Source organism: Sander vitreus, chromosome 17 (assembly GCF_031162955.1).
Source record: "Sander vitreus isolate 19-12246 chromosome 17, sanVit1, whole genome shotgun sequence".
NCBI lineage: Eukaryota > Metazoa > Chordata > Actinopteri > Perciformes > Percidae > Sander > Sander vitreus.
The window spans coordinates 12,576,315-12,590,250 of NC_135871.1; the positions used below are offsets into that span (position 1 = coordinate 12,576,315).

Here is a 13,936-nt window from a genome sequence, read left to right on the forward strand (position 1 = left end):
GCAGTCTCTTTCTTAAACTTTACATTAAAACTTTACTCTCGGCTTACTCTAAATCCTTTTTGTCCTTTCTTACTTACATATTCAGTTCATTATTGTATACACAACCATAGGCCCTCCCCTTAAATGCTAGATGAAATGGCAAAGTCTTTAGAAGTGTGATCAAGTCAGCAATGCTTGTTTTGACATTTTCAGGCCATTCCAGCTTTCCAACAATACCGGGAATGTTATGGTGTTGCTCTTTTGCCCTTCTAAGCTTTGTTTGGATAACACCTAGGGCAATAAATCAGAAAAATATTTTAATGGTAGATGTAGGACTGTTTTCTAGCATGTTTCAGCCTTTGTGCTGCCTGCACAGCCCTCATATTCTGTACTTAAGTCTCCCCCTGCTTTCCTTTCTTCGTCTGTTCCCCTCCTCTTATAGTCCCTGAGACACCTGGGGATGAAGCTGCTTTGTTTTCGTGTTCCATTATGAATAAAGGCAGTTTTCAGCCCGCCTATTCATCTCTGCTGCAGCAGGAGACTCTAAGCTGTCAACTTCACTCTCTGCGCACCCCGCCTTCATGACCCTGTTTGCGTGTGTATCCCACATGAACAGTGGATAGATGGCAGAGGGGTAGTAGGTGGTTGTGTCAGGTTTCTCCGGTGATAAATGGTGAAGGCGGTCAATGACTGTGCAGCACTCTCCCTTCTGTCTGGTTTATATTGGTTTGCAGGAACCCAGCAGAGTGATGCCGGTAATTTCCTTGTCCACCCTTGTAGCAAAGCTCACATAACCCACACATTTGTACATCAGAAAACATACACACAAATGTCAACATGTCCTTAAGAGGAGAGGCCGACTGTTGGGTCAAAGAGTCTGACTGTATCTGTGATGTGATTAGTTTGAGTCCATCACATCCCCTCGGCTTACATGGACAGGTTATTGCTATCTATCCTAACCTTATATGTCTGCCTATCACCAGGGAACATCCAGGGAAGCCCTGTAACTGGATCAGTTCTCCTTAGCTAGAAAGACAGCGGTCACTCAGCAGCCCCCCACTCTTCTTCACCCTGTGTGTGCAGCCACTGGTTGTGCTTAATGTGTTGGAAATTTCATTTTACTCTACTCTTCCCCTGTCCTGTTCCCCTCTCTTCATCTCTGCTCTCGGTGGCAAGTGATTGCCTGCAGCCTCCCCACTTTCTCCTTCTCTTACCCCTCCTCCCCCCTCCCCATCTCCCTGGGGCTGACTGCCTTGCTCCTACTAGTCAGGGAGATGCAGAGAGGGTGAATGAACAAGGCAGGAAGAACTGAGAAAGAAAGATAAGGGAATGGGCAGAGATAGCCAGATCAGACCATGAATCACTTAAATTGTACAATAAATGTTGGTCACTTTGGTGCAGAGTCATGGAAAAATTGCAACTTTGCAGAGCCTGCTGACAACAGGACTTCAAAGACAAAGTATAAGACGTATAGAGAGAGAGAGACAAGACTCTACATGTCACTCTCTCTATATACTCAACATGCAATATTAAATAGCTGTGTGCATTTGAACGAATATGAGGACAAGAGCATATGATATAAGTAGAAATGGCCGTCACGCATCTGTACCGGCTCTTTTCTCTATAGAATGCCTTCCATTTACCATCTGCTGTACTGGTTAAATCACTTAACTGGGAGCAAATAGCATTCCCATTCTTTTGTTCCTAATTATCTCTCAGCAGCTTCCACACCAGCCATGTTTTGACACCTGCCTGACCCCTCTGCCATGTTATTTCTATAACTGAGAAGCTGCCGAGGACCCAGTGTTCATTAATTCAGCTCAGCTTTTGGCCTCTCACCGTGTACAAGATAGCTTTAGTGTCCGCTGTAGGTGTAAGGTGACATAAATCGTGGTCAAGGCATTTTGTTTGAATACAAAATTCTCCATCTGGATTCACTGAACTATTAATGTGGCGTGTTGAATTCATTTAAGGTATTAGTTTTAGACTTTTGTATCGTCTGGCCATTTGTAAAGTAGGTATCTGATGCTTGTGATTCCCCACTCCCTCCCTTCTCTTGTATATTTAGACTTGAGTTGGCTGGATCAGTAGAGTTGTCAATGGTATACAAGACATTATCAACTGTTTACATGCAGGGGAATTATTTTCAAAATGAAATTGTTCAGGCTAATCAGCTTTTGGGTAGACATTTCTGAAGACACACATGTCGTCGTCTGATGCCATCTTCAGCAGCGCGCACCCGCAGCCCTATTCGACTGCTCAATCTTCCACTTTAATAGCATCTGACTGTGACGTTTGGAATTAATAATTAGCCAATCTGAGCTGTGAGATATCTTACATCAGGAGACATCTGAGTCTTCTGGCTGCTTGCTGATGAGTGGTTGCCAGTGTTTAAACTGCTGGCTGGGTCACTTATGTTCAGGCATGGGGAATGTGCAGAGGTGACAAAATGCTGGAGTCTGGTCCTGGCTTGGAGCTGGTGTAAACACTCCAGTATGTGTCTCTGCGGATCAGGTTGTCGCTCAGATGTCAGACACATCAGACTGACGACATTGGAGTTTGGAGATTGGATTGGAGTTACCTGAGAAGACTGCGGGCCGTGCACCTAGAGTTTGGGTTTAACGTGTTTCTGATCGGTAGAGATTTTGGTCCCCCCGAGCAGCAGCAAGCTCATAACACACTGTGCCATAAGTCAATCAGTAAATCAATTCGTGGCAGCCAGTGGTCACTTCTTTTTGACACTGTGACAAAGAGTATAAAGCATGTTCTGGGTGTGTCACACGTGGTGTGACTGATTAAGTTATGCTATATCATCTAAAATCAAATAAAATGTTGTCTTGTCTCTGAAAACATATGTTTTTTTCTAGCAGTGTCTTCTACATGCTCTTCTCTTGAGCTAATGTTGAGAAATACGATTATGAATGTCCTCATGATAATAACAAAAGTTACACTTTTTTTGTATTCTATACTGTAGCACCTAGGCATTGTTACAGAGTCAGGCTGTCAGTTTTACTTTAAAACCATAATTAGGAGCAGGTTTAAAAGTAAAACTGCAAATTTTTTTGGAGTAATTCTACTTTTGTATGTTTTAAATATCAATGGATCTCCTGTTGTCATATCATCGTTACATTTATCAAAAAATATGCTTTTTTCAACAAATTCGTCCTTTTTGTAATTAAAAAGACCGAATTTCCCATTAAAAAATCTGCATCTTTTAATCGAATAGCACTATACTGACCTATATTTCAAGACTTGTGTTACCTACTCTTCTAAATGCTAACCTGGTAACCTGAATCTCCGTTTTTTTTCATTGATTCAAATGATGTCGAACTGTCAATTGGAAGTGGCAGTTCAAATATTGAACCCTAGTGAATATCAGGGTCCTGACATGCAGGAACTACTCTTTGACCAGGCCTTTATCCTACACTCTGGCTTTGGAGTCTTCTTACCCTCTTTTTCTCTGAAGTGTGTATCCGTTTACACTGATCCATGTGGACAAAACATAACTCTAAAACACGATTAGATTTTGTAATTGAGAAACAATATAGTGCTAATTATTGTCACCAGTTTATTGCTTGGCACTTCTGCGAGCTCTTTGGAATTGCATATGTCTTACCCTAGGCAGCTGTGAATGCTTGAAAATGTACTTCTCGGCTGACTGAGTAACAATATGGGATGTTTTCATTCTTGTTGCATTTGAGTTTCTGCTTTTCAAGCAGAAAATAAATCTTCTCACCCGTTTGTTGCTTATTGTGAGAAGAAAAGGTGTTGTCAGTAGGGACCTAACCAGCTGGTGCCTCTTGTATAAGGTATAAGAGAATAAGGTGCTGTTTCTCTTAAGTGTGTATACGTTCTGTATGATTCTATCCGAGTGTTGTGGTTGGTATCTAGAGAGAGCAGCTGTTGTCCTCTGTGGCAATCTAATCAACAGAAATAGACAGGGCCTCTGCTCCTGTGCAAAGAGGTCACTGCAACTTCTTTCAGAAACAACTAGGCTGGAGCATATGGTAGTATATTTTTTAGAAGAAGAGTTTGTCACATTTTAAATGGCATTAATACCTGTGGGAATTAATATAAAATTTGCTTGGAGATCTCATTATTTTGGTTAAAAGTCTAGCATTAAGCCCTAATTATTCTCAAAAAGATCTGAAACATATTACTGAATTGTATTTGAATAGTAATTACCATGTAATATAGCATGTGATGCTGCACCAAAACAAGATCAGATTTAGTACATACAGTATTAATAGATATCAGTGTTGTACACCTTATTGTAAAACCTGTAGTGTTTTATGAACGGGTGCTTATTGAGCCATGCAGCCATATTATTCTATAACTGTATTGACGCAGCTTGAATTCACTGCCAGTATGAAAATAAGTCTGTTTGGTTGCTTGGCAGAGACCTAGGATCAGTAAATAATCCCACACCAACTATTGACAAATGCTGTTCCTCCTCCACAGTAACAGACCGGAGGAGACTCTCTTGGCAGTTCATGGACACTTTTTATAGTTGCTGGAGTCTTGAATACAAGGCCCCTCCTATGAGTTGGTGCTGTATGCCTGACTTGGCATAGATAAGGAAGAGGCAATAATCCTGCTGCAACATTCTATCTTAGTACTAAGGTCCATTGCCTTAATGTTGTTTGAAAGCTCCAGTTTGGGTTGAAAAGTCCATGTCAGACACAATCGTTTCAAGAATGAATTCTGGGGTGCCCGGATAGCTCAGTTGGTAAAGTGGGCGCCCAGGTGTAGAAGTTTGCTCCTCGACGCAGCGTGCCCGGGTTCGACTCCGACCTGCGGCCCTTTGCTGCATGTCATTCCTCTCTCTCCCCTTTCATGTCTTCAGCTGTCCTGTCAAAATAGAGGCCTGGAGGTGCCCACAAATAACCTTAAAAAAAAAAGAAAAGGAAAAAAAGAATGAATTCTGCTTGTTTGCAGAGCTGGAGGGAAAACAAATCTCTTCAATGCTGGTTATCATAGCACCTCTCCAGGGTAGCTAATGTTCGAGCTTGACTGGTCCTGAGCCCTGCACGCTGAGAAGTAAATTCCCACTTTATTCTTCTATGGAAAAAATAATCTGAGAGAAGCTACAGACCTTATTTACCAACGTGTTTCCTGTGTAAAGATATATTCATAACTGTTACCACTGGCAAAAACTCAAACGGGCATAATACAAGCTCTGTCCTTTCTCGTCAAATGTAATTTACCAAGGCTGAAAGTTGTTAAAAGAAAGGTAATTGTGTGTGTAATCAGAGAGAGAGAGAGAGAGAGAGAGAGAGAGAGAATTAACTTGAGCCGACATCCATTCGTAGATTGGAGCTCTGATAGCGGAAAGGACACACAGCACAGATGTGTCATTAGAAAATTACTGCTACACCAAGGCTACTCGTGCCAGCCTTCTTATTATAGGCTGTTAAAGTAATTACTATTGATTAATGAATGTAAAGCTCACATTTACTGGCAGCATGATGGCTTAGTGGTTAGCTCTGCAGGTCACAGCTGGAATCCACCTGCTATATGGGTCCTGTCCATGTTGATGTTCTCCCAATGTCTATATGTGGGTTTCCTACTACAGAACTGGGCCTCTCATTAAATTATGGAATAATTATATATTTTTTTTTAAATAGGCCTATTTGTGGAAAAAATAGCCTATGTAATATTTGAGTTACATAAAAGCTTTTATTTGTTTTCTTCCTAATTGTCCTTGAAATAGTGGTCAAGAACCCCCCACCCCCAACACAAAAATGGTTTGGCCACTGATCAAAATTTGATGTTGTCATTTGTTTTTAAGTTCAGTACGCTTAAAATGTCCGCTCAGCACAAGTCCGGGGCTCAGAAAAGGAAAGAAAAGAGAAGAATAAAATAGAGGCCTTAGAGATTTTCTAAACAAATATTTAAAAAAAGGTGGTGACGGTGAAGCTGGAACTAGTAAAGTCAATGTAGAGCAAGGTAAGAAATAGCGCAGCCAACGTTTACGAGCCTTGTAACGTAACCTAACAGGCCTAAGCTACTCCAAATAATAATATAATGTTTTATTTATATTTCACAAACTGTCAGCTGGAAAAGGCAGAGACAGAGGCTCAACAAGCGCCCGCGTACACACTTTGTTGACGAGCGAGGTAGAGAGTGACTGAAGACAGATTTCTCATTCGAAACGCAACTCTAGCAAGCATCTCACTATCGCTCACGTTATTCACATTCAATTCAATTCAATTTTATTTATAGTGTCAAATCATAACAGGAATTATCTCAGGACACTTTACAGAGAGTAGGTCTAGACCACACTCTATAATTTACAAGGACCCAACAATTCCAGTGATTTCACCCAAGAGCATGCATGAATGCGTCAGAGCGACAGTGGCAAGGAAAAACTCCCTTTTAGGAAGAAACCTCGGACAGACCCAGGCTCTTGGTAGGCGGTGTCTGACGGTGCCGGTTGGGGGTATGATGAACAATGGCAATAATAGTCACAATAAAGATATTGTAATGGTTATAATAGTTCATGGTGTCGTAGAGCACAGCAGGGCGTAACAGGGCGTTGGCCGGACATAGCAAGTCGAAGCCGGGCATTGCAGTGCATAGCAGGGTGTAATAGGGCACAGCAGGGTGTAGGGCATGACCACAGCGACAGCTGCCACCATGATGTAGGTGACATCATGATCCAAGATGATGATGCTGGGTGGAAAAAGAACATAAGGACTCCAGGGAATAAGCTCCCCGGAGCTATGTTAGTAACAAGCATTTCTGTGACACGAATACACACAGATGGAAAGAGAGAGGAGAGAGAAGCTCAGTGTGTCCAAGGAGGTATCCCGGTAGTCTAGAACTATAACCGCATAACTAAGAGCTACAGAGAAGGGGCGATAGGGAGGCTGTGTTCTGTGTTTGTGGCTACACACCTTCCCCCGCCGGTCTAGACTAATGCTGCGACTCATTACTCCCTAAGTATATGTAAGCTTTCTATGGGGAGAAGCAGCGATAGGGTGGGGATGCGCCATGACTGTGGCTACACACCCATCCCCGCCGGTCTAGGTGAACGCTGCAACTCCTCATACCCTAAATATAGTAAGCTTTCTATGAAGAGAAGCCGAGATAGGGAGGCGGTGCATCATGACTGTGGCTACACACCTTCCCTCGCCGGTCTAGGTGAACGCTGCAACTCCTCACTCCCTAACTATAAGCTTTATCGAAGAGGAGAGTTTTAAGTTTACTCTTAAAGGTGGTGACGGTGTCTGCCCCCCGAATCCAGACTGGGAGCTGGTTCCACAGGAGAGGAGCCTGATAGCTAAATGCTCTGGCTCCCATTCTACTTTTAGAGACTCTAGGAACCACAAGTAACAAGTAAAAAAGAAGTTTGGCTAACTGACTGGTTTCATCTGGCTTGATTGATAAGTATAATTGGGTGTCATCCGCATAACAGTGAAAGTTAATTGAGTGTTTCCTAATAATATTGCCTAGAGGAAGCATATACAAGGAGAAAAGAATTGGTCCAAGCACTGAGCCTTGAGGAATGCCAACTTTAGCGTACTTGGAGGATTTATCGTTGATATTGACAAATTGAGATCGATCAGAGAAATAAGACTTAAACCAGCTTAGTGCGATTCCTTTAATGCCAACTAAATGTTCCAGTCTCTGTAAAAGGATGGTATGGTCAATAGTGTCGAATGCAGCACTAAGATCTAATAAGACAAGTATGGAGACAAGTCCTTTGTCAGCAGCAATTAGAAGGTTGTTAGTATTTTTCACCAGTGCCGTCTCTGTGCTATGATGCTTTCTAAATCCTGACTGATAGTCCTCAAATAGACTATACCTATGTAAAAAGTCACATAACTGATTAGCGATTACTTTCTCAAGGATCTTGGAGAGAAAGGGAAGGTTAGATATAGGTCTATAGTTGGCTAAGACCTCAGGATCGAGAGTGGGTTTTTTCAGAAGAGCTTTTATCACAGCTACTTTAAATGACTGCGGTACATAACCTGTTAATAAAGACATTTTGATCATATCTAGTAACGAAGTACGTAAGTAAGATAACGCTTCTTTAAGTAGCCTCGTTGGGATGGGGTCTAACAGACAGGTAGATGGCTTTGCTGAAGAGACCTTTAGCATTAATTGTTGAAGGTCTATCGGAAAAAAGCAGTCTAAGTATACGTCAGGTCCTGTCGTTCTTTCTAGCACTCCTGCATTCAAAGGTGAACCATTAGAAGTTAAGGGCAAAAGGTGATGAATTCCATCCCTAATTGTTATAATTTTATCATTAAAGAAACTCATGAAGTCGTCACTACTAAGAGCTAGGGGAATAGATGGCTCAGTAGAGCTGTGGCTGTCAGCCAGCCTGGCTACAGTGCTGAAAAAAAACCTTGGGTTGTTCTTATTTTCTTCTATCAATGATGAGTAATAGTCTGATCTGGCATTTCTGAGGGCCTTCCTATATGTTTTCATACTGTCTTGCCAAACTAAATGAGATTCTTCCAATTTGGAGGAACGCCATTTACTTTCAAGTTTTCGTGAGATTTGTTTTAATTTGCGAGTTTGGGAGTTATACCAAGGTGCTAGTTTCTTTTGCTTCATCATCTTCTTTTTGAGGGGAGCAACAGAGTCTAAAGTCATCTGTAGGCAGGCCGTAGCACTGTCTACAAAATTTGGGAGGGACTAAAGTTAACATAAAACATATAAAACATTCATATTTAGAATGAAGTCAATGAATATGAAGATGATACACCGTCTTGTCTCGTCTCATTGGTGTAAACAGCGTTGCAAGTAGCTGCAGGATTCATCACATCGGGAATCTTTGGTCTGAACTTGCTGCTGCACACACAGTGAGTGATACAGAGTGGAGAGGAGAGGAAAAGCAGAGGAGAGGAACAGGAGAGGAAGAGCAGAGGAGAGGCGAGGAAGAGCAAGGGAAAAGGAGAGATCTGGGCACGGGGGGCATCTGAGATTATCTTGTCCCGGACCCAGGCAAGACTGTCAGCTGGCGTGGATGGAAGGATAGCTTGTGTTTAAAAACTGGTTGTCAACAGGCAACCAGCGGAGACTACAGGAAGTCACTGCAACCCCCATTAAACAACATTTCGTTTTCTATACTTAGGTTCTTGTAAAAGTCTGTTAGTTAGCTTTAGAGTAGGCAGTTTTGTTGCCTTTGGACAGAGCTTGGAAAGAGCCTTCCTCGTTATTCATTTTTTTACATTTTGGATGACTCGGATTGCTGTCCTGTTTACACAATATGCAGGTTTTCAAAAAAACTAACAACTAATTAACATCAATTATGTATCCCATTTGAGCTCAAACATGGCCAGAAAAACTAAGTGGTAAAAAGCACTTTTTTTTTATAATTTTTGATGCAGGTGAGAAGAAAATCAATGTTTGCATGTTTATAGTTTGCACCTGCTGTGTATTTTCAAACTCAGTTTAGATGGTCCTATTCGAGATCTGAGTAAATCAGGTCCTAAATGTTTCATTCAACGTTACCTCTTAAAGGCATACTATGCAACTTTTCCAGCTTTGGTCCCCCTACAGGTTGTCTCATTGGAACTGCAGCTCGCTGGAAAAGTTGCATAGTATGCCTTTAAATGTACTGGTGATGGTGGCTGGTTTTGAAAATGTAATCACGTCTGACCTCTGGTTGTTAATGTTGTTATTGCTGCTGTTATTAATGTAGAACGCAGAGAGCAGGTGTGTGTGAAGTGTTTAAGTACTGAGCGGCTTGCGTTGTAAACGTTTATCTGTGATCAGACCCCCCGCCCCCCAGAAGCTAAACAAGTCAACATACATGGGTCTAATATGAGCGGCTTATGGGGTGCACTAGTTGTGGTTCAGTGTGCGCAGTCAAGGTGCTCTCCGTGTTTATAATGGACAAGTGTCCCACTTTATCTCCATCTTATCTGTCCGCAGTGCTGGGAGGCAGGGAACATCTGAGTGCATACACTTACTTGAAGGTGAAAGTATTTTAGTAATTCCAGTATACTGTGACCCTCTGTCATACATACACACACACACACACATTCATAGCTGGAATTGCAATACCGTGAAACCGTGATATTTTTGCTGAAGGTTATCATACCGTCAGACACACATCCCCACACAGTTGAAAATATCTCTCTCTCTCTCGCTCCCTCTACCGAAACATCATCTCAAATGTTCACATCCAGAAACATCAAAGCAACCATATTTTGTGCTTTTCCTGTAGTATGATAAGTCAGCCTGTAAGCAACCCAGTTGTTAGAAAGTGACTACTAATCCTGGTTTAGGTGTGGGGCAGCTCTTCCATGTCTGATTGACAGAGCAGCGGCAGAGGCTGCTTCCTCTAGCGTACACAGCAAGTTTCACACGATAGCTCGACCATCTTGCACCACACGGTGTGTTTGAATTGCAGCAAAAAAAGAATTTGCCCTGGCCTGTGATGGGAATAGAAAATAAAACTACCACTTTCACGCCTCATTATTTTAAGCCTCTTTTTAGCTCATTGTATCGTACTGTAGTTCCTGATGGTGGCTGTAATAGCATGAGGTTTGCTATTTTTCATTCGTATTGTGATTATCCCAAACACTTTGTTTGCACTTTGCGCTAACAATGATGCTCCTCAACTTGTTATTTTTTCTCTCTTTTCTTCAGCAGGAGGTACTGTGTGCTCCTTTTACCCGTCAGACTGTCAGGAGAGCACATGGCCTACGGTCTGCAGCCCACTCCACACTCTTCACCCAGCCTCCCACTGCCCTGTCTCCACAGGTTAGTGTGTCTGCATGCATGTATTAAAAAAGGAATTGGAACAAATCCATATTCATTAGAGCTAGTTGTGTGAATGTGTATGGCTCACTGATGTGGACAGCACTTCAATCCAGAGCTTATATTGACAGCAGCTAGCATCAGCACCGTCAGCACTATCGGACACCATCAGATTTTAAAGTCATTTAGATAAGGGAAATTGGCAGTTAATGTAACGTGCGTCATTCTGCCCACTATGAATTTAAGTAGCAATGGATAGTTTTATTCCCTTGTGACTTTTTAGATGCTGAAAAAATGAAACTCTGTGCTAAACATTCAGCACAAAATATTTTCTGCTGGCAGCCTCAGTCTAGAATAATTTTTGGATTGATATCAACTACTAAAAACACCTGTCATCAAAATCTCAATAATCCTCCGCCACTGTTTTGACAAGAGTCATCTGTTGTATATTATTGTCAGTTTACCGGTGATTTGCATGCAAGGCCTATTTAGGGGAGAATCCTTTTGAAGGTAGGTGAGGTTTCTGGACAGCAGCCTTTTGATAAAGCCATTAATGGAAGATATTTATTCAAATGTATTTTAAATCCCACTGTTCAAAGCAGCCTCTCCACCGGGGGGGTCGGTACTTTGATTCAGTATTGACATGATATGAAGCCAGCTTCCCATCAAATCTTAATATGGCCTGAAAATCAACACTTTGGCAAGTATGTATTTGGATTATAAACACCAGCAAGTTTAGCAAATGCAATGTGCCAGGTAACAGTGGAGAACAAGCTGTTTCAGTGACATATGGCTGTGGTATGAAAGCAAACTTGTCAAAAGCGTTCCACCAGGTCAAGTTTATTGTATTGTTATTATTTTTTTAAATCAGCACAGTCGAGTCGGATAAATTATAATAAAATACTAATCTGACATGCAGATGTTTATTACACCTGCCACTGTCTGGTACTTATGGGGCTTTCTGACACAATAATGGATGAGTCTGGGTTTTTTCGTGCGTGTCTCTTTTTCAGGGCCCAGTAGCGTGATATCAATGCCTAATTAATTTCTTCCTCAGTTATACATTTGATTGACTATTGCCATCTGTTTTTGAATCACATGGTGGTGCAATCCAGCAAGCGTTTGATTTGTCTTATTGTCTTTTTTTCTGCAGTGTTGTGTTGCAGGAATGGAGTTGCAACAAATTGTTGAAAGTACTGTACTTTCCACATAGCTACTATCAGTGTAGTTTGAAGGTTTGTGTAGTACACAATGGATGAAAAAGAACACTAATATTGACAAATCATACATTTCATATATCTCACCTGGAATCCACAGTACTTAAATAATTTTACTTAAGTAAAAGTTACATTCTTAGCCTAAACAATACAATAGGTTTTTCTTAATAAGTCATTTAGAATTGTATGCTTAATTCAATTGTAATTGACTTTCCTGTAGTTCATTTCTGACCTTGGAAACAGCAGCTGACAAGGTCAATTTAGTAGCCTCTTCTGGGGCTTTTGATCACATGACATCATCTTCATCAGCAGATGAGCATCTTTCTTTTGAGGATTCAAAAACTAACTTGTCACATACTCATATTTCCACTACATGCAGTTAAATCCAAGTGTGGCGTACTCTAGAGCATGTGTTAATAGGCTAATGGGCAACAATCAATTAGAATAATAGTAAAAAATAAGGATTAGAAAAAAGATAATGAATGCAAGTTATAAATATATGTAATGTATGTATTAAATTTGTTAAAGTTCATATTTTCAGTATAAGAAAAATGTACGTATGTCATATTTGTCGGCAGCTTATATATAAAGTATATTTTCTTATTTGTAGAAAATGTCACTGACAATGGCACTTAAAGGAGCTGTCCCCCATGTTGCCTTAAAAATTTAGTTTTAAGGATTATTTTAAATGTACCTCTGGGTCAGATTTCTTTTTTTTACTACTTTTTCCATGGTTTAGAATGATCGTTGGTGGCTGGTTGGCTTAGTTGGTAGAGCGGGCGCACATATGCAGAGGTTTGTTCCTCGACGCAGAAGGTCCAGGGTTCGAGTCTGACCTGTGACGGTTTTCCTGCATGTCTTCCCCCCTCTCTCTTCCCTTTCATATCTCAGCTTTCCTAGCCAATAAAGGCAGAAATGCCCCCCAACACCTGCTAAAGATAATGATGTCATATGACCCACTGACTGAACCTCAGGTTGAGATTGTTTTATCAGCTATTATTAGAGGTATACTTAAAGTGAGTGTGCACATGCAGAGTCTGCATGTATTTATGTGTACTTGGTTCCTACATGATATCACTTGAGGATAAGTACAACACTGTCGCACTGTTCTCGGCACAAGGTGTCATATAAGTGACCTTACAATAGAACATGACGACCAGTCACAAGATCTAGCAGAAGAACGTCGGCGCTGCCACTTTGTCCTTTGCCTCTTCTCCAACTTGGCTTGGTCAGACTATTACTCTTTGTACTTGGTATTCCTGTGAGTAAGGTTCAGCTAGAATCCAATAAAGCAGACGCATTATGTTAAAAAGATCAGCTCAAGGTTAAGTGTGTATATTCTTCACCAGGAAATGCGCTCGGCCCACCAACAAGCTTGCACGGGATGAAAATTTTATGATGAGAATAGGATATTTGTTCCTTGAGTGCTTGTAATCCTTCAGCTGTGGATAGCAGTGCATTAGCTCATCTCATTCTCTCTCTCTCTCTCTCTCTGTGTGTTCAGTGTGCTTTGTTTGTGTTGGTGAAGTATGTAATTCGGTTACATGAAATGGAGAAGGCAGGCATGGGTTTGCACAGAGTGGGGGGTGGTTGTACAAAGAGAAATGAGCAGCGGCTTCCCTCGGACCGTGTTTACATTTTACTGCAGCAGGCCGCTCGGCATTGGGGGGGGGGGTTAGTGAATGAGAACAGAGGAAATGAATACATTACGTACACTGCTGGTAAGTCAAAACATCAGCCGTGGGTTATCCAAGCAAGGCCTTGTTCACAACGGGGTGAAACAACAGAGCCAAGTGGGAGCTAGTCGATAGTCCCGAGTGTCTCCTCTCCCTGCCACATAGCCTCCAGAGGGAGAGCTGTTTGTTCAGAGGGCACGGAGAGAGGAAACACGGGAGTCTCAGCAGGGAGTGTTTCCTTGCCAGGGCTTGTTGTCTCTGCTAGGTATGGCTGAGGATGATATTGTCATTACTGCAGTAGAAAGAGGGTACATCAGCAAAACCGTGACACCGTGCAGAATC

General features: G+C 41.7%; 1 protein-coding gene across 4 annotated transcripts in view; it reads left to right on the forward strand.

Moving 5' to 3' along the window:
• mcu (mitochondrial calcium uniporter) overlaps window positions 1-13,936 on the forward strand; it is a 57,065-nt gene that overhangs the window by 17,412 nt on the left and 25,717 nt on the right. For 2 of the 4 annotated variants that reach the window (XM_078272754.1, XM_078272756.1), the window contains exon 2: window positions 10,591-10,704. In XM_078272754.1, coding sequence (XP_078128880.1) covers window positions 10,591-10,704 — 114 coding nt within the window. The remainder of the gene's footprint in view (window positions 1-10,590; window positions 10,705-13,936) is intronic. The other 2 variants (XM_078272755.1, XM_078272757.1) reach the window with 1 other exon arrangement.